This window comes from Oncorhynchus gorbuscha, linkage group LG24 (genome assembly GCF_021184085.1).
Source record: "Oncorhynchus gorbuscha isolate QuinsamMale2020 ecotype Even-year linkage group LG24, OgorEven_v1.0, whole genome shotgun sequence".
In the NCBI taxonomy this organism is placed as follows: Eukaryota; Metazoa; Chordata; class Actinopteri; order Salmoniformes; family Salmonidae; genus Oncorhynchus; species Oncorhynchus gorbuscha.
The window spans coordinates 47,212,296-47,239,795 of NC_060196.1; the positions used below are offsets into that span (position 1 = coordinate 47,212,296).

The 27,500-nt window shown below is 43.5% G+C and overlaps 1 protein-coding gene across 12 annotated transcripts in view; it reads left to right on the forward strand.

Moving 5' to 3' along the window:
- The window catches only part of LOC124012930 (adhesion G protein-coupled receptor B2-like), a 541,176-nt gene that overhangs the window by 292,889 nt on the left and 220,787 nt on the right, over positions 1-27,500 (forward strand). For 11 of the 12 annotated variants that reach the window (XR_006834797.1, XM_046326992.1, XM_046326996.1 and 8 more), the window contains exon 5: positions 15,849-16,010. The exons of the other annotated variant lie outside the window; for it this stretch is intronic. Coding sequence is in view for 10 of the 11 variants with exons in the window: in XM_046326992.1 (XP_046182948.1) it covers positions 15,849-16,010 (162 nt within the window). In the remaining variant the exon portion in view is untranslated. The remainder of the gene's footprint in view (positions 1-15,848; positions 16,011-27,500) is intronic. 12 annotated transcript variants of the gene reach the window in all.

The following is a 27,500-nucleotide window of genomic DNA, read 5'->3' on the forward strand; positions in this document are numbered from 1 at the left end:
TCTCTAATTCGCAGTGTGGATGTACACACACCGACCGGGAGTGGTTCCGACAGGTTCCAAAAAACACACACGCACACACACACCAACCTATTTCCAATGCCTGCGAGCACCGAATATGCATTCATGATTTGAACAGCAGCTCACACGCGCAGGTATTTATGAATGTGCACACACACACACACACACACACACACACACACACACACACACACACACACACACACACACACACACACACACACACACACACACACACACACACACACACACACACACACACACACACACACACACACACACACACACACACACAGAGAGAGAGAGAGAGCCACACAGAAAGAGAGAGACACACACACACAGAAAGAGAGAGAGAGACACACAGAAAGAGAGAGACACACACAGAAAGAAACACACACACAGAGAGAAAGAGAGAGAGACACACACAGAAAGAGAGAGACACACACACATAGAAAGAGAGATACACACACACACACATAGAAAGAGAGAGACACACACACACACACACACACACACACACAGATATACACACACACACACAGAGACAGATATACACCTTCACACACATAGTGTAGTATTTGAATCGTTGTTGAATAATGTAGTCCCCCGGCTTTCACTGTAAACAATTCATCATGTTATTCATGTCATTCTCCATGTGCGTCCCCTGATTTAATTGACAAACACACACACACACACACACACACACACGGAAAGAGAGAGACACACACACAGAAAGAGAGAGACACACACACACAGAAAGAGAGAGAGAGACACACACACACCCAGAAGGAAAAAAACACACAAGCACACAGAAAGAGAGAGACACACACACACACACACAGAAAGAGAGAGACACACACAGAAAGAGAGAGACACACACACATAGAAAGAGAGAGACACACACACATAGAAAGAGAGAGAGACACACACACAGAAAGAGAGAGAGAGACACACACACACCCAGAAGGAAAAAAACACACACGCACACAGAAAGAGAGAGAGACACACACACACACACACACAGAGAAAGAGAGAGACACACACAGAAAGAGAGAGACACACACACATAGAAAGAGAGAGACACACACATATAGAAAGAGAGAGACACACAGAAAGAGAGAGAGAGACACACACAGAAAGAAACACACACACAGAGAGAAAGAGAGAGAGAGACACACACACACACATAGAAAGAGACAGAAAGAGACACACACACAGAAAGAGAGAGACACACACACATAGAAAGAGAGAGACACACACATATAGAAAGAGAGAGAGAGACACACACAGAAAGAAACACACACACACACACAGAGAAAGAGAGAGACACACACACACAGAAAGAGAGAGACACACACATAGAAAGAGAGATACACACACACACACATAGAAAGAGAGATACACACACACACATAGAAAGAGAGAGACACACACACACACAGACAGAAAGAGACACACACACAGAAAGAGAGAGACACACACAGAAAGAGAGAGAGAGAGACACACACACAGAAAGAAACACACACACACACAGAGAAAGAGAGAGAGACACACACAGAGAAAGAGAGACACACACACATAGAAAGATTGAGACACACACATATAGAAAGAGAGACACACACACATATAGAAAGAGAGAGAGACACACACAGAAAGAGAGAGAGCGACACACACACAGAAAGAAACACACACACACACAGAGAAAGAGAGAGAGACACACACAGAGAAAGAGAAACACACACACATAGAAAGAGAGAGACATTTACATTATTTAAGTCATTTAGCAGACGCTCTTATCACACACATAGAAAGAGAGAGACACACACATAGAAAGAGAGAGAGAGACACACACAGAAAGAGAGACACACACACACACACAGAAAGAGAGACACACACACACACGCACATGCACACATGCACATCCAATAATGCATTACTTGAAATAGAGCTGATTACACCATATCAAAATGCAACCCAATACTTTTTTCTACCAAAAGATACACTATATATACAAAAGTATGTAGACACTCCTTCAAATAGATTAAACTATTTCAGCCACACCCGTTGCTGATTTGATTTGACAGGTGTATAAAATCGAGCACACAGTCATGCAATCTCCATAGACAAACATTGGCAGTGCTGAAGAGCTCAGTGACTTCAACGTAGCAAGCCAGTTCCTCAAATTTCTGCCCTTCTAGAGCTGACTCGTTCAACTGTAAGTGCTGTTATTGTAGGGTGGAAACATCTAGGAGCGGCTCGGACGTGAAGTGGTAGGACCACCATGTGCTGATGCGTGTAGAGCGTAAAAATCATATGTCCTCAGTTACAACACTCACTACCGAATTCCAAACTGCCTTTGGAAACAATGTCAGCACTATAACTGTTCATCCTAAGCCGAAGATCACCATGCGTAATGGCAAGCGATGGCTGGAGTGGTGTAAAGCTCTCAGTCATTGGACTCTGGAGCAGTGAAAACATGTTCTCTGGAGTGATGAATCATGCTTCACCATCTGGCAGTCCGACGGACAAATCTAGGTTTGGCAGGTGCCAGGAGACCGCTACCTGCCCGAATGTGATCAATGTTCCAGGCTAATGGGGTAGATCGGGCTAGGCCCCTTAGTTCCAGTGAAGGGAAATCTTAATGCTTCAGCATACAATGACATTCCAGACCATTCTGTGTTTCCAACTTTGTGGCAACAGATTGGGGAAGGCCCGTTCTTGTTTCAGCATGACAATGCACCTGTGCACAAAGCAACTTCCATACAGAAATGGTTTGTCAAGATCGGTGTTGAAGAACTTGACTGGCCTGCACAGAGCCTTGATCTCAACCCCATCAACAGCTTTGGGATGAATTGGAACTTGTACTGTGAGCCAGGCCTCACCGATGTTCTTCTGGCTGAATGGAAGCAAGTCCCTGGAGCATTGTTCCAACAACTATGGGAAAGCCTTCCCAGAAGAGTGGAGGCTGTTATAGGAGGCAAAGGGGGGACCAACTCCATATTAATGGCCATGATTTTGGAATGAGATGTTCAACGATCAGGTGTCTACATACTTTTTTCATGTAGTGTATGTAATTGTATAAAGGAGTAGAGGGATCGACCGTGTACAGTATTGACAGTGTCGTCAGTATACTCATTTTTGAGCTAGGGACGTGATCGTTCGAGAGAAAGGGAACTTGTGTTTGCCTGTGTTTCTATGTGTGTGTGTGTGTGTGTGTGTGTGTGTGTGTGTGTGTGTGTGTGTGTGTGTGTGTGTGTGTGTGTGTGTGTGTGTGTGTGTGTGTGTGTGTGTGTGTGTGTGTGTGTGTGTGTGTGTGTGTGTGTGTGTGTGTGTCTGCGCGTGGTTGTGTGCATGTGTGTGGGACTGTGTGAAGTGCCGCCTGGTGTCTCAAGTTGTCCAAGTTGCCAGTGATCGTTGTCATGGCGGTGGCTTAGCGAAGGTCTGTGTGTCTGTCTGCATGTGTGTGTTGTTCTTTTGTAAACATATTTCTCCGTATTCCCTGGGCGCTCTGCATTGTTTGTTTAATTTCTCTGATATGACCTTTGGCCTTTCTCTTTCTCGTAGCCTTGGTTGAGTGCTCTCTGGGCTCATTTGCAAATGGGTAAAAAGGCTCTGGTATATTGTGCCAGACAAACACACCAGGCTATAGGTGTGTGTCACAGGAGGTTGGTGGCACCTTAATTGGGGAGGATGGGCTCGTGGTAATGGCTGAAGTGGAATAAGTGGAAAGGTATCAACAACATCAAACATATGGTTTTCATGTGTTTGATGCCATTTCATTTGCTCCGTTCCAGACATTATTATGAGCCGTCCTCCCCTGAGAAACCTCCACTGGTATGTGTTCACTCCTGATTCTTTTTACTGTGTGTCTCAAACTCCTGCTCCCTTCCTGCACTACTGTTTCCACATAGTGTCTGTGGGTATGTGGTAGTAAGTAACACTCTACATGGGGATTGTCACTGGATACTGTGTCACTTATTCACTCATTCCTTGTCTTGCAAGATGATCAATGTTCCAGGCTAATGGGATAGATTCTCCCTCTGACCAGTAGGTGGTGGTACACCCCAGTGTTTTAACCCTCACTATACCCCAGTGTTTTAACCCTCACTACACCCCAGTGTTTTAACCCTCACTATACCCCAGTGTTTTAACCCTCACTACAACCCAGTGTTTTAACCTTCACTACATCCCAGTGTTTTAAACCTCACTACATCCCAGGGTTTTAAACCTCACTACACCCCAGGGTTTTAAATCTCACTACACCCCAGGGTTTTAAATCTCACTACATCACAGTGTTTTAAACCTCACTACATCCCAGTGTTTTAACCCTCACTACACCCCAGTGTTTTAACCCTCACTACACCCCAGGGTTTTAAATCTCACTACATCCCAGTGTTTTAAACCTCACTGCATCCCAGTGTTTTAAACCTCACTACACCCCAGGGTTTTAAACCTCACTATACCCCAGTGTTTTAACCCTCACTACACCCCAGTGTTTTAACCCTCACTTACAACCCAGTGTTTTAAACCTCACTACATCCCAGTGTTTTAACCCTCACTACACCCCAGTGTTTAAACCCTCACTACACCCCAGGGTTTTAACCCTCATTACATCCCAGTGTTTTAAACCTCACTACATCCCAGTGTTTTAACCCTCACTACACCCCAGTGTTTTAACCCTCACTACACCCCAGTGTTCTAACCCTCACTATACCCCAGTGTTTTAAAGCTAGCTCCACCCGTGTTTTAATCCTCACTATACCCCAGTGTTTTAAAGCTAGCTCCACCCCAGTGTTTTAACCCTCATTACACCCCAGTGTTTTAACCCTCATTACACCCCAGTTTTTTAACCCTCATTACACCCCAGTGTTTTAACCCTCATTACACCCCAGTGTTTTAACCCTCACTACACCCCAGTGTTTTAACCCTCACTACACCCCAGTGTTTTAACCCTCATTACACCCCAGTTTTTTAACCCTCATTACACCCCAGTGTTTTAACCCTCATTACACCCCAGTGTTTTAACCCTCATTACACCCCAGTGTTTTAACCCTCACTACACCCCAGTGTTACAGTTTTGAAATAATACAATAACTAAATTGCAGACTGTCAGCTTTTCATTATCCATATTGGGTAATTGTTAAATTACAACACTTTTTGTACATAGTCCACCCATTTTAGGGGATCAAAGGTATTTAGACAAATTCACTTATATGTGTATTAAAGTAGTAAAATGTTAGGTATTTTGCTGTACCCATTTGCTGTTTGTTTTGTTTGTGTTTCACATGATTTAGTACCCAGTAGAAATGAATGGTGTAATAAATACTCAGGGAGAAAAAGGTGTAGAATCATGCGCAGAGCGCGGCAGGTGTTTATCTCACCTTTGCAGAATGCAGGAGTCGTGGTCAGAGGCAGGCAATGGTCATACACAGGTAGGCAAACAGCCAGGCGAATCAGAACTAGGACTGAATGCTATAACTGGTTCTCACAAACGAGCTAGGACACTGCTTGGTCGAGTCAAAATGATCAATACCTCACAAAGGCACAAACAGAATGATCTGAACTAAAAGGAGATGATGAGACCAGGTGAGTAACTAACACAGGTGAAATCAATGAACAAAAATGAAAGACAGGGCTACGTTAAAGAACACAGGGAAAAAGGACACAAGGTTGACTAAGAAAATAAGTACAGAACCTTACAAATGGTGAATAATGTAATAATATTAACAATGTATTGTGTCATTTAAAAAATATGTTTTGTTTATAGAATATATAGAATATTTATGTAATATTTAACATATAGAATGTTTCTAAAAACATCTACATTAATGTGAATTCTAACATGCTTAAAGGATAATCCTGAATGAATTGTGAATAATGTGAGAAGTTACAGAGTCATAAATATCATACCCCCAAGACAGGCTAAGCTTCGTCCATTATAATAACAGAGGAGGTTAGCATTTTGGGGGGATATTTCACATATTTGCTTACATCCCTGTTAGTGAGCATTTCTCCTTTGCCAAGATAATCCATCCACTGACAGGTGTGGCATATCAAGAAGCTGATTAAACAGCATGATCATTACACAGGTGCACCTTGTGGTGGGCACAATAAAAGGCCACTCTATAATGTGTTTTTTCACACAACACAGTGCCACAGTCTCCATTTTTGAATGGCCATGCAATTGGCATGCTGACTGCAGGAATGTCCACCAGAGCTATTGCCATATGATTTAATGTTCATTTCTTTATCATAAGCCACTTCCAATGTCGTTTTAGAGAATTTGGCAGTACGTCCTACAGGCTTCACAACCAGACCACGTTTAACCACGCCAGCCCAGGACCTCCACATCTGGCTTCTTCACCTGCGGAATCATCTGAGATCAGCCACCCAGACAGCTGATGAAACAGTGGGTTTGCACAACCAAATCATTTCTGCACAATCTGTCAGAAAGCTCATCTGCGTGCTCGTCGTCCTCACCAGGGTCTTGACCTGACTGCAGTTCGGCATCGTAACCAACTACAGTGGGAAAATGCTCACCTTCTATCGCCACTGACACACTGGAGAAGTGTGCTCTTCACAGATGAATCCCGGTTTCAATTGTATGGCATTGTGTGTGCGAGCGGTTTGCTGATGTCAACATTGTGAACAGAGTGCCCCATGGTGGCGGTGGGGTTATGGAATGGGCAGGCAAACACAATTGCATTTTATCGATGGCAGTTTGATTGCACAGAGATACTGTGACGAGATCCTGAGGCCCATTATCATTCCATTCATCCGGCGCCATCATTCATGTTTCAGCATGATAATACACTGCCCCATGTCACAAGGAGCTGTACACAATTCATGTTTTATAACCCTCTCTACACCCCAGTGATATAACCCTCTTTACACCCCGTGTTATAACCCTCTTTACACCCCCATAGTATAACCCTCTTTACAACCCCGTGTTATAACCCTCTTTACACTCCAGTGTTATAACCCTCTTTACACCCCAGTGTTATAACCCTCTTTACACCCCCGTGATATAACCCTCTTTACACTCCAGTGTTATAACCCTCTTTACACCCCAGTGTTATAACCCTCTTTACACCCAGTGATATAACCCTCTTTACACTCCAGTGTTATAACCCTCTTTACACTCCAGTGTTATAACCCTCTTTACACTCCAGTGTTATAACCCTCTTTACACTCCAGTGTTATAACCCTCTTTACACCCCCATAGTATAACCCTCTTTACACCTCCGTGTTATAACCCTCTTTACACTCCAGTGTTATAACCCTCTTTACACCCCAGTTTTATAACCCTCTTTACACCCCCGTGTTATAACCCTCTTTACACTCCAGTGTTATAACCCTCTTTACACCCCAGTGTTATAACCCTCTTTACACCCCCATAGTATAACCCTCTTTACACCTCTGTGTTATAACCCTCTTTACACTCCAGTGTTATAACCCTCTTTACACTCCAGTGTTATAACCCTCTTTACACTCCAGTGTTATAACCCTCTTTACACCCAGTGTTATAACCCTCTTTACACCCCAGTGATATAACCCTCTTTACACTCCAGTGTTATAACCCTCTTTACACTCCAGTGTTATAACCCTCTTTACACTCCAGTGTTATAACCCTCTTTTACACTCCAGTGTTATAACCCTCTTTACACCCCAGTGATATAACCCTCTTTACACTCCAGTGTTATAACCCTCTTTACACCCCAGTGTTATAACCCTCTTTACACCCAGTCATATAACCCTCTTTACACTCCAGTGTTATAACCCTCTTTACACTCCAGTGTTATAACCCTCTTTACACTCCAGTGTTATAACCCTCTTTACACTCCAGTGTTATAACCCTCTTTACACCCAGTGTTATAACCCTCTTTACACCCCAGTGATATAACCCTCTTTACACTCCAGTGTTATAACCCTCTTTACACCCTAGTGTTATAACCCTCTTTACACTCCAGTGTTATAACCCTCTTTTACACTCCAGTGTTATAACCCTCTTTACACCCCAGTGATATAACCCTCTTTACACCCCAGTGTTATAACCCTCTCTACACCCCAGTGATATAACCCTCTCTACACCCTGGTGTTATAGTGTGTGTGTGTGTGTGTGTGTGTGTGTGTGTGTGTGTGTGTGTGTGTGTGTGTGTGTGTGTGTGTGTGTGTGTGTGTGTGTGTGTGTGTGTGTGTGTGTGTGTGTGTGTGTGTGTGTGTGTGTGTGTGTGCGTGGGTGCGTGTTTGTGTGTGTGCATGTGCATTTGCAGGTGTCTGGCTCCAGTGCATTCAGAAACTATTCTTACCCTTGAATTATTTCACATTTTCTTCTGTTACAGCCTGAATTCTAAATCATTTAAATTAATGAAAAAATCACCCATCATCACACAATACCCCATAATGACAAAATGAAAACATGTTTTGCACATTTATTGAAATAAATTAAATACAACCCTGAGTGAAAACATGTTAGAATCACCTTTGGCAGCAATTAAAGCTGTGTGTCTTTCTGGGTAAGTCTCTAAGAGCTTTCCACACCTGGATTGTACAATATTTGCATGTTATTATTTCAAGAATTCTTCAAGCTCTGTTAATTTGATTGTTGATCATTGCTAGACAGCCATTTTCAAGTCTTGCCATAGATTGTCAATAAAAATCCAAACTGTAACAAGGCAACTCAGGAACATTCAATGTAATCTTGGAACGCAACTCTAGTGTAGATTTGACCTTGTGTTTTAGGTTATTGTCCTGCTGAAAGGTGAATTTGTCTCCCAGTGTCTGATGGAAAGCAGACTGAAGTAGTTTTTTTAACCTATATTCTGTTTATTTTTATACTGAAAGTCGCCATGCATGAAAAACTGAAGAGTGTTACTCAGTGATGTGTTGGACTAAACGTACATTAAACTCTGTAACTATTTTAAAGTCACCATTGGCCTCATGGTGAAATCCCTGAGAGGTTTCCTTCCGCTCCAACAACTGAGTTAGGAAGGACGCCTGTATCTTTGTAGTGACTGGGAGTAGTATTGATACACCATCCAAAGTGTAATGAATAACTTCATTACTTAAAGGAATTAAAGGGATATTCAATGTCTGCTTTAAAAAAATTAAAAATAAATACATCTACCCATCTACCAATACATGTAGGTAGTACCCTTCTCTGCAAGGCATTGGAAAACCTCCCTGGTCTATGTGGTTAAATCTGTGTTTGAAATTCACTGCTCAACTGAGGGACCTTACAGATAATTGCATGTGTGGGGTACAGAGATGAGGTAGTCATTCAGAAATCATGTTAAACACTATTATTACACGAAGAGTGAGCATGCAACTTATTATGTGACTTGTTAAGCACATTTTCAGTCCTGAACTTTTTATTTTATATCCAGGCAAGTCAGTTAAAAACAAATTCTTATTTACAATTATTTACAAAACATATTTCCACTTTGACATGATGTGATATTGTGTTTAGGCCAGTGACATAAAATCTAAATGTAATTATTTTTCAAATCAAGCTGTAACACAACAAAATATGGAAAAAGTCAAGGGGTGTGAATACTTTCTGAAGGCTCTGTATCTCACTGTGTTTTTAGCACCTACCCATTTACCCAACAATGACATCCATCCTCTACAGATGTTTGGTGATCTATCAGTCTGACAGATCTTGGATGCCCCTTTCTGTCTGTTCAGTTTATAATGCACCAGTCTTATCGCTCTCCTTCATTTCTCTGCCTCTGTCTTTCTCTCTCTTTCCTGTCTCTTTCCTGTAATCCTTACCTCCAATCCCGTCTATTCTACCTACACTCTTAGAAAAAAAGGTGCTATCTAGAACCTAAAATGGTTATTCGACTTTCCCCATAGGAGAACCCTTTGAAGAAACCTTTTGGTTCCAGGTGGAACCCTTTTTGGTTTCATGTGAAACCCTTTCAGTACTCATAACTAAAACAAAAACACTTTAGACCATAAGAGTCCATATTAACGAAGGAAATTGAAGGACTAACAGAACAGATAGAATACAATAAAAACTGTACCATAAAGGCACAGAATAAGTTAGAGGAAACACAAAAATAAATGGAGGAACATATTTTAGAAAAATCCAGTGTAATATATTATAAAATAAAGCAAAATTCTGTTTTAATCTTCAACATAGAAATGCGACCAAAAATGATTTACCGAAACTAGTTACAAATGAAGTAGTCCCCAAACTATATTTTGATAGAGAAAGTAAAGGACTTTAAGCATTTGTTTTCGTTTCAGTCTCCTCCATCTCCACTAACCAAAGCTAATTGTATGGATTTTTTTCCTATTAATAATGTAAAATTAACAGCTGTGCAGAATGACTCATGTGAAGGCCAAATTACAGAGGAGGAACGTCTGAGTGCAATTAAAGCCTTTAAGTTCGGGAAAACGCCAGGGCTGGATGGCGTACCAGTGGATGTTTACCAAACCTTTTTTGATAGACTCAGAGGACTGTTATTAGCATGTTTTAACCACTCCTATAAAAATGGTAGATTATCGGACACTCAACAAGAATGTCTGATTTCATTATTACTGAAACAGGATCCAATTGGTAAATATAAAGTCCATGTAAAAAATGGAGGTGTTGTGATGCAAAAATGCTACCATGGAAAGGAAAACACTTTTCTATTTGTGGAAAAATCCCCTAGATGAACTCTTTAGTCATATCACAATTTAACTATTTAGTTGTGGTTTTGTTTACATCTAGCGACCTGTTTTTTTAAGTTATTTGAAAATATTTAATCAATTTTATTTGGAGTGCAAGCCAGACAAAATGAAAAGGGTGTAACGACGTTCGTCTGTTGTATGAAGAGAGTCAGACCGAAATGCAGCGTGTAGGTTACTCATGACTTTAATGAAGATAATAGCGGTACATGAAATAACTGTATAAATACAAAAAAACAAACGGAACGTGAAACCTATTACAGCCTATCTGGTGACTACAACACTAAGACAGGAACAAACACCCACAAAATACAACGCGAACTCAGGCTGCCTAAATACGGTTCCCAATCAGAGACAACGATAAGCACCTGACTCCAATTTAGAATCGCCTCAGGCAGCCAAGCCTAACTAGACACACCCCTAATCATACACAATCCCAATTACTACAAACCTCAATACGAAAACACAACATATAAACCCATGTCACACCCTGGCTTACCCAAACATATACCAAAAACACAAAATATAATGACCAGGTCGTGACAGAACCCCCCCCCCTAAGGTGCGGACTCCGGGACGCACCTCAAGAGCATAGGGAGGGTCCGGGTGGGCGTCTGTCCATGGTGGCGGTTCTGGCTCGGGACCTGGACCCCACTCCATTAATGTCCTATTTCCTCTCCTTCGCGTCCTGGGATAATCCATTTTCTCCGCCGACCATGGCCTAATAGTCCTCACCCTGATCCCCACATAACTGAGGGGCAGCTCGGGACCGAGGGGCAGCTCAGGACAGAGGGGCAGCTCAGGACAGAGGGGCAGCTCGGGACAGAGGGGCAGCTCGGGACAGAGGGGCAGCTCGGGACAGAGGGGCAGCTCGGGACAGAGGGGCAGCTCAGGACAGAAGGGCATCTCAGGACAGAAGGGCATCTCAGGACAGAGGGGCAGCCCGGGACTGAGGGGCAGCTCGGGACAGAAGCAGCCTGGTACTGAGAGGAAGCCTAGTACTGAGAGGAAGCTCAGTACTGAGAGGAAGCTCAGGCAGGTAGTAGGCTCCGGTAAATCCTGGCTGGCTGGTGGAACTGGAAGATTCAGGTTGTCTGGCCGGTCTAGAAGATCTTGGCAGACTGGCACTTCTGGCGGATCCTGGCAGACTGGCACTTCTGGCGGATCCTGCCAGACTGGCGAAGCTGGGCCGACTGGCGGCGCTGGGCAGACTGGGAGCACTGGGCAGACTGGGAGCACTGGGCAGACTGGGAGCACTGGGCCGACTGGGCAGACTGGAGACTCCGGCAGCGCAGGAGAGGAGAAAGGCTCTGGCTGTGCTAAACAGGTGGGAGACTCCAACAGCGCAGGAGAGGAGAAAGGCTCTGGCTGCGCTGAACAGGCGAGGCGCATTGGAGGCCTGGTGCGTGGTGCTGGAACTGGTGGTACTGGCGCGAGGACATGCACAGGAAGCCTGGTGCGGGGAGCTGCTACCGGAGGACTGGTGTGTAGAGGTGGCTCTGGATAGAACGGACCGTGCAGGCGCACTGGAGCTCTTGAGCACCGAGCCTGCCCAAGCTTACCTGGCTCGATGCCCACTCTAGCCCGGCCAATAGGAAGGGCTGGTATGTGTCGCAGCTGGCTCTGCACCCGCACTGGAAACACTGTGCGCTCCATAGCATAACACTGTGCCTGCCCGGTCTCTCTAGCCCAATGGTGAGCACAGGGAGTATGCGCAGGTCTTCTACCTGGCATAACTATTCTCCCCTCTAGCCCCCCCCAATATTTTTTTGGGGGTGACTTTCCGGTTTCCAACCGCGTCGCCGTGCTGCCTCCTCATACCTGCGCCTCTCCGCTTTAGCTGCTTCTATTCCCTCCTTGGGACGGCGATATTCTCCCGGCTGCGCCCAGGGTCCTTTTCCGTCTAATTCCTCCTCCCATGTCCAAATCTCCAAATGGTGCAGTCTCTCCCACTGCAACTGCTGAAGCGAATCCCAGGCGGGCTCCTGCACTCGCTCTGGGTCGGCCGCCCACCTGTCGATTTCTTCCCACTTCGTATAATCCATGCTTCTGCTGTCCATAACGTCCTCCTTTAGATCCTGCCAGTTCACACGCTGCTCGGTCTGTGAGTGGTGGGTGTTTCTGTAACGACGTTCGTCTGTTGTATGAAGAGAGTCAGACCGAAATGCAGCGTGTAGGTTATTCATGACTTTAATGAAGATAATAGCGGTACATGAAATAACTGTATAAATACAAAAAAACAACAAACGGAACGTGAAACCTATTACAGCCTATCTGATGACTACAACACTAAGACAGGAACAAACACCCACAAAATACAATGCAAACTCAGGCTGCCTAAATACAGTTCCCAATCAGAGACAACGATAAGCAGCTGACTCCAATTGAGAATCGCCTCAGGCAGCCAAGCCTAACTAGACACACCCCTAATCATACACAATCCCAATTACTACAAACCCCAATACGAAAACACAACATATAAACCCATGTCACACCCTGGCTTACCCAAACATATACCAAAAACACAAAATACAATGACCAAGGCGTGACAATTATCTACCCCTAAAAGATATATATAATTAAAAAACAAAAATCAGTGGGGTTTACATGGAACAGCCAATGTTCCCTTTTGAAACCTTTTTTTCTAAGATTGTAAGGATGCTTTATTGGTGTGAAATAGATCGCTTTAGCTCTAGTAATTCATTGGTTTCTAACTACTCTCCATTCAAGATGTTACCAGTGAATCTGAGCCCGATTCCTTGTAGATGAATAGACAATGTTTAACAAGTATCCAGCTGCTTGTGAACCGCCTCTTGTGAACCGCCTCTTGTGAACCGCCTCTTGTGAACCGCCTCTTGTGAACCGCCTCTTGTGAACCGCCTCTTGTGAACCGCCTCTTGTGAACCGCCTCTTGTGAACCGCCTCTTGTGAACCACCTCTTGTGAACCACCTCTTGTGAACCGTTTGGATTGAGATGGTTCCTGTCGTCTGTGCTTTACATTTGCAGCTCAATATTCTCAGGATGGAGTTAGTTGATTACATAAAGAATCAGTGATTGTATTAACAATGTACCTTAAGTTTAGCTCTCAGAGGATGCTTAAAACCAACAGTTTGGCTTTTTTTCATGGCTAAGCAGACCAGGCATATATTCTTCTCTCTCCCTCTCTCCCTCTCTCCCCTCTTTCTTTCCCTCTCTCTCTCTCTCTCCCTCTCTCTCTCTCTCTCTCTCTCTCTCTCTCTCTCTCTCTCTCTCTCTCTCTCTCTCTCTCTCTCTCTCTCTCTCTCTCTCTCTCTCTCTCTCTCTCTCTCTCTCTCTCTCTCTCTCTCTCTCTCTCTCTCTCTCTCTCTCTCTCTCTCTCTCTCTCTCTCTCTCTCTCTCTCTCTCTCTCTCTCTCTCTCTTTCTGTCTTTCTCTCTTTCTCTCTTTCTCTCTTTCTCTCTTTCTAATTATTCTTTAATCATCTTTTTTTCTCATTGCTCATACTGTATATCTCACATTGTCTTTCAACACCCCTCCCTTCAGCCTTTTCTCCCTCTATTAATGTATTTTTTAAAAACATCTCACTCTTTCCATCTCTCTCATTCAATATTCCCCAAAGTGTTAAAACCATGCACACCTTCAAAATCTCTGACGCATTAGAATGCATTTTCTATTTTCCTTCACCTCTGCCTTTGTGTCTTCAAACCTCATATTGCCATAAGATTGTCCGTTCATACTTCCAAAATCCATGTATTTTTCCTGTGCGTCTCCCTATCTTCTCCTCTTCTTCTCTTCTCTTCTTCTCTTTCCACCCCTCACTCCTCTTCTCTCCAGCTTTGAATTTTTTCCTCCTTTCTTACGACTAGTCTGGTTATAGTGATCTGTATGTGTCTGGTTCTGTGGACATACACAGTATGTCTATTCCCTGTGGGCATGTGGTGTTGTATGTGTGTGGACACATATGCTAGTCTGTTTATTTGTCTTACTGGTTTGCAGTGTATTGCGTACGCTGGCGTGTTGTGTTTCTCCGCATTGTGTTGCTCTGGTTCCTCAACACTTCACCCCCAGCATGCTATAACTCAACACTGGTCCCACGACTAACTGCTAGTCCTATTCATAGAGTTGGATAAAGGACTCACTTGCATATTTTAGTAGATTTCAAAGATGAGCCCTCTATTCAACTCTAATGAACAGAGGAGGACTTTACTCCTAGACACTGATGTTAGGTCCCTCTTGGTAAACAAGTTTAATTTGGAACAGTTAACTGATCCTAGACCTGTGCCCATAAGCAACTTCTACTCAGAGTGGTAAGAACAAGAGAGCTTCCTCTCAAAAACCAGGCCGCCGTATTCTATACGATCAGTTTTGCTGCCGTATTCATTATGTTTAAAAGGCTAAATTGATCCTAGATCAGCACCCATACTTTAAAAAACAAATCACCTTTATTTAACCAGGTAGGCTAGCTGAAAAACAAGTTCTCATTTACAACTGTGACCTGGCAACTCTGAGAGGCTTTATGAATACTCTCCCAGGTTATTTCAATATGTTCATTAACATATATGAAATAGAAGGCATCACATCATTTGAATGAGCAAGTTGATGAATGTTTAACCATATTGCTGATCAGAATCCGATAATGCTGTGCCCTCACCATGACATTTTAATGACCAAAAGTACAGTATGTTTTAATCAATTTGGAATGTACTTTATGATCATGTCATACTCGCTGTGTATAAATCAATTTCTCGGGAACCTACTTCAAAGTTATGACCTTCTGAGCGCGGCCCAGTCCTTCGTAACAGCTGCATGTGGAGCTTAAGGTTTTGGGTAGTTTGGAGCGTGTTCTTTCCTGGTTTGAACGATATGGAGAGGTGGCGAGGGCCACATCTTACCTCTGTGCCATCTGTGTTACTGTTGGTTCTTTTGAGTGTTGTGCTAGTGTTCATTTACTCACTTTTTGTCTCATCCTCTAACCCCTTTGCTGACAGGAGTTATGATCCCGCCTCCAAGCTCATATTCTCTAACCCTAATGGTTGTAACAGGGGGTGGGACCCTCCTCCTCATTCATTCTCTGTCCTCATTGGCTATAACATGCAAATCCACACACCTCCTATCTCTCATTCTCTCATCCCCATTGGCTGTGTGTGCCTGTCTGTCTCTGGGTGTTGCAGTCCATGGGCTGTGGGAGGAGTGGTCGTCATGGAGCCTTTGTTCTGTCACGTGTGGCCGGGGCTCCAGGACCCGAACCAGGAACTGTGTGAGCGGAGGAGAGGCCAAGCTCTGTGGAGGGCCTGAGAAACAGACCAAACTCTGCAACATAACAGTGTGTCCCGGTTAGTACCATCTCATATACAGTATCAGTCAAAAGTTTGGACACACCAACTCATTCAAGGGATTTTCTTTATTTTTACTATTTTTTTATATTGTAGAATAATAGTGAAGACATTAAAACCTCCAAGCTGTGTAAGGGCCTCCAGGCTGTGTAAGGACTATTTGACCAAGAAGGAGAGTGATGGAGTTCTGCATCAGATGACCTGGTCTCCACAATCACTTTACCTGAACCCAATTGAGATGGTTTGGGATGAGTTGGACCGCAGAGTGAAGGAAAAGCAGCCAACAAGTGCTCAGCCTATGTGGGAACTTCTTTAAAACTGTTGAAGAAGCATTCCAGGTGAAGCTGGTTGAGAGAATGCCAAGAGTGTACAAAGCTGTCATCAAGGCAAAGGGTGGCTACTTTGAAGAATCTCAAATATAAAATATATATAGATTGTTTAACACTTTTTTGGTTACTGCATGATTCCATATGTGTTATTTCATAGTGTTGATGTCTTCACTATTATTCTACAATGTAGAAAATAGTAAAAATTAAGAAAAAACATTGAATTAGTAGGTGTGTTCAAACTCTTGACTGGTACTGTACATATACACCTCTATCTATATATATATATGTCTGTCTATCTCTCTGTCCATCGGTCAGTCTGTCCCTCTGCCTCTCCTTCTGTGAAGGGCCTGAGACACAGACCAAACTCAGCAACATAGTATTGTCTCATTCAGTACCATCTCTTATACACACTGTATATACTCCATCTATCTGTTCCTCTCTCTCTCTCTCTCTCTCTCTCTCTCTCTCTCTCTCTCTCTCTCTCTCTCTCTCTCTCTCTCTCTCTCTCTCTCTCTCTCTCTCTCTCTCTCTCTCTCTCTCTCTCTCTCTCTCTCTCTCTCTCTCTCTCTCTCTCTCTCTCTCTCTCTCTCTCTCTCTTTCTCTCTCTCTCTCTCTCTCTCTCTCGCTCTCTCTCCTCTTTCTCCCTCTCTCCCTGCCTACCATATATCATCTACATAATATGTCATGCACCTCTTTCTCTCTCTCTGTCATTGTCTCTGTTCCTCTGTCTTTCTCTTGATATCCTCTTTTCGTATCATTCTCCACATCCCTTTCTAACTCTGTTATCCTATATCTATGTGTCACTACCTAGTTTCTACACTGTCATATTACTCACTCAATCCCCATATGTCCTGTCCTGTCTTGTTCAATACGACCAGGCTGACATCTCCATTTTTACTACAGTACTCTTTATAAATCTCTGCTCATTTCTTAGATCCATAATAGAAAGCTCAGTTTCAGCACAGATGGAGAGACAGTAAAGTTGTTGCTTTACAGTGGTTTCTACTCCTCTGGCTAGGTTTGTTTTCTCGTATTTTCATTCGTTCTTTCTTCCATTTCGTTCTTTCAGTCTTAATTTCTTTTTTTTATTCTTTATTTCTTTCCTTTTCATTTATTTTCTTCATAATTTCCCTCTCTTTTGGGTTTCTACAGTGTTTGATTGCTGTGGTCCAGCCTCTGTCTCTTTGATATTACCTTGTCAGGAGGAGTGATTAATCATTGTGTGGCTGCATTCCAATCTCATTGTCAAGTGCACTGGATGGCTCTATTCCAATTTGGTGCCGAGCCGTTTGGTGTAGAGCTGTTATTAGAACTCCATTGGAGAGGAATGGGGTGGGCCAATCAAAGTCATTGAGGATCTTTGGAGGACACTCAGAATAAGGGGCAGGGCAAGCTCTGATTGACAGTGATTGCAGCCTGTCACAGAACAGATGTTGTATCTGTCTAGCATGTAACCATTGGACAATCATGCCATTGCATCCCATGTACATTCATATGTTCAAATTCCATAAATGTGACTTATAGAACACATCTGTCCAACTGGTAGAGGTAAAGCTGCTACAGGTTGAAAATCACTATCCAAGACTTGAAGTAGCTCTTTGTTTTGAAGTCTGCGTCACAATGTCCTAAAACAAGTGCATTAACGAGCATATGGTGCTGTGTTTCAATAATTGGGTTGTTATCATTTGTTTGTTTCTGCTATCTGTATGTGTTTTATAAATCTTTATACCTGCCGTCCTATAACCTGAAATACTCTTGAATATCTTTGTGTGTAATTTATTAGAATATACCTACGTACTGCATGTTCCTTGTTGGTCTGTGTTATTGGCTGGCAGTCTACTGTCTCTGTGTTATTGGTTACAGTCTACTGTCTCTGTGTTATTGGTTACAGTCTACTGTCTCTGTGTTATTGGTTACAGTCTACTGTCTCTGTGTTATTGGTTACAGTCTACTGTCTCTGTGTTATTGGTTACAGTCTACTGTCTCTGTGTTATTGGTTACAGTCTACTGTCTCTGTGTTATTGGCTGGCAGTATACTGTCTCTTTTTTATCTGTTACAGTCTACTGTGTTATTGGTTACAGTCTACTGTCTCTGTGTTATTGGTTACAGTCTACTGTCTCTGTGTTATTGTTAACACTCTACTGTCTCTGTGTTATTGGTTACAGTCTACTGTCTCTGTGTTATTGCCTGGCAGTATACTGTCTCTGTGTTATTGGTTACAGTCTACTGTCTCTGTGTTATTGGCTGGCAGTCTACTGTCTCTGTGTTATTGGTTACAGTCTACTGTCTCTGTGTTACTGGTTACAGTCTACTGTCTCTGTGTTATTGGTTGGTCACAGTCTTCTGTGTTATTGGTTACAGTCTACTGTCTCTGTGTTATTGGCTGGCTACAGTCTACTGTCATTGTGTTAGTGGTTGGCTACAGTCTACTGTCTCTGTGTTATTGGTTGGCTACAGTCTACTGTCTCTGTGTTATTGGTTGGCTACAGTCTACTGTCTCTGTGTTATTGGTTGCCTACAGTCTACTGTCTCTGTGTTATTGGCTGGCTACAGTCTACTGTCTCTGTGTTATTGGCTGGCTACAGTCTACTGTCTCTGTGTTATTGGCTGGCTACAGTCTACTGTCTCTGTGTTATTGGCTGGCTACAGTCTACTGTCTCTGTGTTATTGGCTGGCTACAGTCTACTGTCTCTGTGTTATTGGTTGGCTACAGTCTACTGTCTCTGTGTTATTGGCTGGCTACAGTCTACTGTCTCTGTGTTATTGGTTGGCTACAGTCTACTGTCTCTGTGTTATTGGTTGGCTACAGCCTACTGTCTCTGTGTTATTGGTTGGCTACAGTCTACTGTCTCTGTGTTATTGGTTGGCTACAGTCTACTGTCTCTGTGTTATTGGCTGGCTACAGTCTACTGTCTCTGTGTTATTGGTTGGCTACAGTCTACTGACTCTGTGTTATTGGTTGGCTACAGTATACTGTCTCTGTGTTATTGGTTGGCTACAGTCTACTGTCTCCGTGTTATTGGTTGGCTACAGTGTACTGTCTCTGTGTTATTGGCTGGCTACAGTCTACTGTCTCTGTGTTATTGGTTGGTTACAGTCTACTGTCTCTGTGTTATTGGTTGGCTACAGTCTACTATCTCTGTGGTATTGGTTGGCTACAGTCTACTGTCTCTGTGTTATTGGTTAGCTACAGTCTACTGTCTCTGTGTTATTGGTTGGCTACAGTCTACTGTCTCTGTGTTATTGGTTGGCTACAGTCTACTGTCTCTGTGTTATTGGTTGGCTACAGTCTACTGTCTCTGTGTTATTGGTTGGCTACAGTCTACTGTCTCTGTGTTATTCGCTGTCTACAGTCTACTGTCTCTGTGTTATTGGCTGGCTACAGTCTACTGTCTCTGTGTTACTGGCTGGCTACAGTCTACATTCTCTGTGTTATTGGTTGGCTACAGTCTACATTCTCTGTGTTATTGGTTGGCTACAGTCCACTGTCTCTGTGTTATTGGCTGGCTACAGTCTACTGTCTCTGTGTTATTGGTTGGCTACAGTCTACTGTCTCTGTGTTATTGGTTGGCTACAGCCTACTGTCTCTGTGTTATTGGTTGGCTACAGTCTACTGTCTCTGTGTTATTGGTTGGCTACAGTCTACTGTCTCTGTGTTATTGGTTGGCTACAGTATACTGTCTCTGTGTTATTGGTTGGCTACAGTCTACTGTCTCTGTGTTATTGGTTGGCTACAGTCTACTGTCTCTGTGTTATTGGCTGGCTACAGTCTACTGTCTCTGTGTTATTGGTTGGCTACAGTCTACTGTCTCTGTGTTATTGGTTGGCTACAGTATACTGTCTCTGTGTTATTGGTTGGCTACAGTCTACTGTCTCTGTGTTATTGGTTGGCTACAGTCTACTGTCTCTGTGTTATTGGCTGGCTACAGTCTACTGTCTCTGTGTTATTGGTTGGCTACAGTCTACTGTCTCTGTGTTATTGGTTGGCTACAGTCTACTGTCTCTGTGTTATTGGTTGGCTACAGTCTACTGTCTCTGTGTTATTCGCTGTCTACAGTCTACTGTCTCTGTGTTATTGGCTGGCTACAGTCTACTGTCTCTGTGTTACTGGCTGGCTACAGTCTACATTCTCTGTGTTATTGGTTGGCTACAGTCTACATTCTCTGTGTTATTGGTTGGCTACAGTCCACTGTCTCTGTGTTATTGGCTGGCTACAGTCTACTGTCTCTGTGTTATTGGTTGGCTACAGTCTACTGTCTCTGTGTTATTGGTTGGCTACAGCCTACTGTCTCTGTGTTATTGGTTGGCTACAGTCTACTGTCTCTGTGTTATTGGTTGGCTACAGTCTACTGTCTCTGTGTTATTGGTTGGCTACAGTATACTGTCTCTGTGTTATTGGTTGGCTACAGTCTACTGTCTCTGTGTTATTGGTTGGCTACAGTCTACTGTCTCTGTGTTATTGGCTGGCTACAGTCTACTGTCTCTGTGTTATTGGTTGGCTACAGTCTACTGTCTCTGTGTTATTGGTTGGCTACAGTCTACTATCTCTGTGGTATTGGTTGGCTACAGTCTACTGTCTCTGTGTTATTGGCTAGCTACAGTCTACTGTCTCTGTGTTATTGGTTGGCTACAGTCTACTGTCTCTGTGTTATTGGTTGCTACAGTCTACTGTCTCTGTGTTATTGGTTGGCTACAGTCTACTGTCTCTGTGTTATTGGCTGTCTACAGTCTACTGTCTCTGTGTTATTGGCTAGCTACAGTCTATTGTCTCTGTGTTATTGGCTGGTTACTGTCTACTGTCTCTGTGTTTTTGGCTGGTTACAGTCTACTGTCTCTGTGTTATTGGTTACAGTCTACTGTCTCTGTGTTATTTGTTACAGTCTACTGTCTCCGTGTTATTGGCTGGCAGTCTACTGTCTCTGTATTATTGGTTACAGTCTACTGTCTCTGTGTTATTGGTTACAGTCTACTGTCTCTGTGTTATTGGCTGGCAGTCTACTGTCTCTATGTTATTGGTTACAGTCTTCTGTGTTATTGGTTACAGTCTACTGTCTCTGTGTTATTGGTTGGCTACAGTCTACTGTCTCTTTGTTATTGGTTACAGTCTACTGTCTCTGTGTTATTGCCTGACAGTCTCTGTGTTATTGGTTGGCTACAGTCTACTGTCTCTGTGTTATTGGCTGGTTACAGTCTACTGTCTCTGTGTTATTGTCTGGCTACAGTCTACTGTCTCTGTGTTATTGGTTGGCTACAGTCTACTGTCTCTGTGTTATTGGTTGGCCACAGTCTACTGTCTCTGTGTTATTGGTTGGCTACAGTCTACTGTCTCTGTGTTATTGGTTGGCTACAGTATACTGTCTCTGTGTTATTGGTTGGCCACAGTCTACTGTCTCTGTGTTATTGGTTGGCTACAGTCTACTGTCTCTGTGTTATTGGCTGGCTACAGTCTACTGTCTCTGTGTTATTGGTTGGCTACAGTCTACATGCTCTGTGTTATTGGTTGGCTACAGTCTACTATCTCTGTGGTATTGGTTGGCTACAGTCTACTGTCTCTGTGTTATTGGCTAGCTACAGTCTACTGTTTCTGTGTTATTGGTTGGCTACAGTCTACTGTCTCTGTGTTATTGGTTGGCTACAGTCTACTGTTTCTGTGTTATTGGTTGGCTACAGTCTACTGTCTCTGTGTTATTGGCTGTCTACAGTCTACTGTCTCTGTGTTATTGGCTGGCTACAGTCTACTGTCTCTGTGTTACTGGCTGGCTACAGTCTACATTCTCTGTGTTATTGGTTGGCTACAGTCTACATTCTCTGTGTTACTGGCTGGCTACAGTCTACATTCTCTGTGTTATTGGCTGGCTACAGTCTACTGTCTCTGTGTTATTGTCTGGCTACAGTCTACTGTCTTGGTGTTATTGGTTGGCTACAGTCTACTGTCTCTGTGTTATTGGCTGTCTACAGTCTACTGTCTCTGTGTTATTGGCTGGCTACAGTCTACTGTCTCTGTGTTACTGGCTGGCTACAGTCTACATTCTCTGTATTATTGGTTGGCTACAGTCTACATGCTCTGTGTTATTGGCTAGCTACAGTCTATTGTCTCTGTGTTATTGGCTGGTTACTGTCTACTGTCTCTGTGTTATTGGCTGGCTACAGTCTATTGTCTCTGTGTTATTGGCTGGTTACTGTCTACTGTCGCTGTGTTATTGGCTAGCTACAGTCTATTGTCTCTGTGTTATTGGCTGGTTACTGTCTACTGTCTCAGTGTTATTGGCTGGCTACAGTCTACTGTCTCTGTGTTATTGGCTGGCTACAGTCTACTGTCTCTGTGTTATTGGCTGGCTACAGTCTACTGTCTCTGTGTTATTGGTTGGCTACAGTCTACTGTCTCTGTGCTATTGGCTGGCTACAGTCTACTGTCTCTGTGTTATTGGTTGGCTACAGTCTACTGTCTCTGTGTTATTGGCTGGCTACAGTCTACTGTCTCTGTGTTATTGGTTGGCTACAGTCTACTGTCTCTGTGTTATTGGTTGGCTACAGCCTACTGTCTCTGTGTTATTGGTTGACTACAGTCTACTGTCTCTGTGTTATTGTCTGGCTACAGTCTACTGTCTCTGTGTTACTGGCTGGCTACAGTCTACTGTCTCTGTGTTACTGGCTGGCTACAGTCTAATGTCTCTGTGTTATTGGCTAGCTACAGTCTATTGTCTCTGTGTTATTGGCTGGTTACTGTCTACTGTCTCAGTGTTATTGGCTGGCTACAGTCTACTGTCTCTGTGTTTTTGGCTGGTTACAGTCTACTGTCTATGTGTTATTGGCTGGCTACAGTCTACTGTCACTGTGTTATTGGTTGGCTACAGTCTACTGTCTCTGTGTTATTGGCTGGCTACAGTCTACTGTCTCTGTGTTATTGGTTGGCTACAGTCTACTGTCTCTGTGTTATTGGCTGGCTACAGTCTACTGTCTCTGTGTTATTGGTTGGCTACAGTATACTGTCTCTGTGTTATTGGTTGGCTACAGTCTACTGTCTCTGTGTTATTGGTTGGCTACAGTCTACTGTCTCTGTGTTATTGGCTGGCTACAGTCTACTGTCTCTGTGTTATTGGTTGGCTACAGTCTACTGTCTCTGTGTTATTGGTTGGCTACAGTCTACTATCTCTTTGTTATTGGTTGGCTACAGTCTACTGTCGCTGTGTTATTGGCTAGCTACATTCTACTGTCTCTGTGTTATTGGTTGGCTACAGTCTCCTGTCTCTGTGTTATTGACTGGCTACAGTCTACTGTCTCTGTGTTATTGGTTGGCTACAGTCTATTGTCTCTGTGTTATTGGTTGGCTACAGTCTACTGTCTTTGTGTTATTGGCTGTCTACAGTCTACTGTCTCTGTGTTATTGGCTGGCTACAGTCTACTGTCTCTGTGTTATTGGTTGGCTACAGTCTACTGTCTCTGTGTTATTGGTTGGCTACAGTCTACTGTCTCTGTGTTATTGGTTGGCCACAGTCTACTGTCTCTGTGTTATTGGTTGGCTACAGTCTACTGTCTCTGTGTTATTGGTTGGCTACAGTATACTGTCTCTGTGTTATTGGTTGGCTACAGTCTACTGTCTCTGTTTTATTGGTTGGCTACAGTCTACTGTCTCTGTGTTATTGGCTGGCTACAGTCTACTGTCTCTGTGTTATTGGTTGGCTACAGTCTACTGTCTCTGTGTTATTGGTTGGCTACAGTCCACTATCTCTGTGGTATTGGTTGGCTACAGTCTACTGTCTATGTGTTATTGGCTAGCTACAGTCTACTGTCTCTGTGTTATTGGTTGGCTACAGTCTACTGTCTCTGTGTTATTGGTTGGCTACAGTCTACTGTCTCTGTGTTATTGGCTGTCTACAGTCTACTGTCTCTGTGTTATTGGCTGGCTACAGTCTACTGTCTCTGTGTTACTGGCTGGCTACAGTCTACATTCTCTGTGTTATTGGTTGGCTACAGTCTACATTCTCTGTGTTATTGGTTGGCTACAGTCCACTGTCTCTGTGTTATTGGCTGGCTACAGTCTACTGTCTCTGTGTTATTGTCTGGCTACAGTCTACTGTCTCTGTGTTATTGGCTGGCTACAGTCTATTGTCTCTGTGTTACTGGCTGGCTACAGTATAATGTCTCTGTGTTATTGGCTAGCTACAGTCTATTGTCTCTGTGTTATTGGCTGGTTACTGTCTACTGTCTCAGTGTTATTGGCTGGCTACAGTCTACTGTCTCTGTGTTTTTGGCTGGTTACAGTCTATTGTCTATGTGTTATTGGCTGGCTACAGTCTACTGTCTCTGTGTTATTGGCTGGCTACAGTCTACTGTCTCTGTGTTATTGGTTGGCTACAGTCTACTGTCTCTGTGTTATTGGTTGGCTACAGTCTACTGTCTCTGTGTTATTGGTTGGCTACAGTCTACTGTCTCTGTGTTATTGGCTGGCTACAGTCTACTGTCTCTGTGTTATTGGTTGGCTACAGTCTACTGTCTCTGTGTTATTGGTTGGCTACAGTCTACTATCTCTGTGTTATTGGTTGGCTACAGTCTACTGTCGCTGTGTTATTGGCTAGCTACATTCTACTGTCTCTGTGGTATTGGTTGGCTACAGTCTCCTGTCTCTGTGTTATTGGCTGGCTACAGTCTACTGTCGCTGTGTTATTGGCTAGCTACATTCTACTGTCTCTGTGGTATTGGTTGGCTACAGTCTCCTGTCTCTGTGTTATTGGCTGGCTACAGTCTACTGTCTCTGTGTTATTGGTTGGCTACAGTCTACTGTCTCTGTGTTATTGGTTGGCTACAGTCTACTGTCTTTGTGTTATTGGCTGTCTACAGTCTACTGTCTCTGTGTTATTGGCTGGCTACAGTCTACTGTCTCTGTGTTATTGGTTGGCTACAGTCTACTGTCTCTGTGTTATTGGTTGGCTACAGTCTACTGTCTCTGTGTTATTGGTTGGCTACAGTCTGATGTCTCTGTGTTATTGGTTGGCTACAGTCTACTGTCTCTGTGTTATTGGTTGGCTACAGTCTACTGTCTCTGTGTTATTGGCTGGTTACAGTCTACTGTCTCTGTGTTATTGGTTGGCTACAGTCTACTGTCTCTGTGTTATTGGTTGGCTACAGTCTACTGTCTCTGTGTTATTGGTTGGCTACAGTCTACTGTCTCTGTGTTATTGGTTGGCTACAGTCTACTGTCTCTGTGTTATTGGTTGGCTACAGTCTACTGTCTCTGTGTTATGGGCTGGCTACAGTCTACTGTCTTGGTGTTATTGGTTGGCTACAGTCTACTGTCTCTGTGTTATTGGCTGTCTACAGTCTACTGTCTCTGTGTTATTGGCTGGCTACAGTCTACTGTCTCTGTGTTACTGGCTGGCTACAGTCTACATTCTCTGTATTATTGGTTGGCTACAGTCTACATGCTCTGTGTTATTGGCTAGCTACAGTCTATTGTCTCTGTGTTATTGGCTGGTTACTGTCTACTGTCTCTGTGTTATTGGCTGGCTACAGTCTATTGTCTCTGTGTTATTGGCTGGTTACTGTCTACTGTCGCTGTGTTATTGGCTAGCTACAGTCTATTGTCTCTGTGTTATTGGCTGGTTACTGTCTACTGTCTCAGTGTTATTGGCTGGCTACAGTCTACTGTCTCTGTGTTATTGGCTGGCTACAGTCTACTGTCTCTGTGTTATTGGCTGGCTACAGTCTACTGTCTCTGTGTTATTGGTTGGCTACAGTCTACTGTCTCTGTGTTATTGGCTGGCTACAGTCTACTGTCTCTGTGTTATTGGTTGGCTACAGTCTACTGTCTCTGTGTTATTGGCTGGCTACAGTCTACTGTCTCTGTGTTATTGGTTGGCTACAGTCTACTGTCTCTGTGTTATTGGTTGGCTACAGTCTACTGTCTCTGTGGTATTGGTTGGCTACAGTCTACTGTCTCTGTGTTATTGGTTGGCTACAGTCTCCTGTCTCTGTGTTATTGGCTGGCTACAGTCTACTGTCTCTGTGTTATTGGTTGGCTACAGTCTACTGTCTCTGTGTTATTGGTTGGCTACAGTCTACTGTCTCTGTGTTATTGGTTGGCTACAGTCTACTGTCTTTGTGTTATTGGCTGTCTACAGTCTACTGTCTCTGTGTTATTGGCTGGCTACAGTCTACTGTCTCTGTGTTATTGGTTGGCTACAGTCTACTGTCTCTGTGTTATTGGTTGGCTACAGTCTACTGTCTCTGTGTTATTGGTTGGCTACAGTCTGATGTCTCTGTGTTATTGGTTGGCTACAGTCTACTGTCTCTGTGTTATTGGTTGGCTACAGTCTACTGTCTCTGTGTTATTGGCTGGCTACAGTCTACTGTCTCTGTGTTATTGGTTGGCTACAGTCTACTGTCTCTGTGTTATTGGTTGGCTACAGTCTACTGTCTCTGTGTTATTGGTTGGCTACAGTCTACTGTCTCTGTGTTATGGGCTGGCTACAGTCTACTGTCTCTGTGTTATTGGTTGGCTACAGTCTACTGTCTCTGTGTTATTGGTTGGCTACAGTCTACTGTCTCTGTGTTATTGGCTGGCTACAGTCTACTGTCTCTGTGTTATTGGTTGGCTACAGTCTACTGTCTCTGTGCTATTGGCTGGCTGATTATAGTCTGTCTTACTACTTTTACATTTAGATTTTAGCCATTTAGCGACACTGTTATTGACCACATTATATCAGTAACCAAAAGGTTGGTGGATCGAATCCCAGAGTCGACCACATATGTTTTAACTGCCTTGATCAAGGGCACATCGACAAAAAACATAATGTGGTTGACTCTGGGATTTGAACCATCAACCTTTCAGTTATTGATCCAATGCTCTTAACCTCTAGGCTGCCATAAATGCTAACTATGATCATCCTCACTACAGACTCTTCATCTTCCTAATAAAGGGAATGTTTATGTACAGTTTATAATGAAATAATACATTCAGACAGACAGACAGGAATTGGGAGGGGATATCTGGAGGAGAGGAGGAAGACAGGAAGAAGGAAAGAGAAGTCTTAATCGACTGTAGCACGCCTGCTTGGCTTTTAACATGCTGTTGGAGAGGGTGAGGAAGAGAGAGAGAAAGAGAGACAGTCAGAGTGAGAGGGAGGAAAAGAGTGAGAGAGAGTGGGAGAGAGAGAGTGGGAG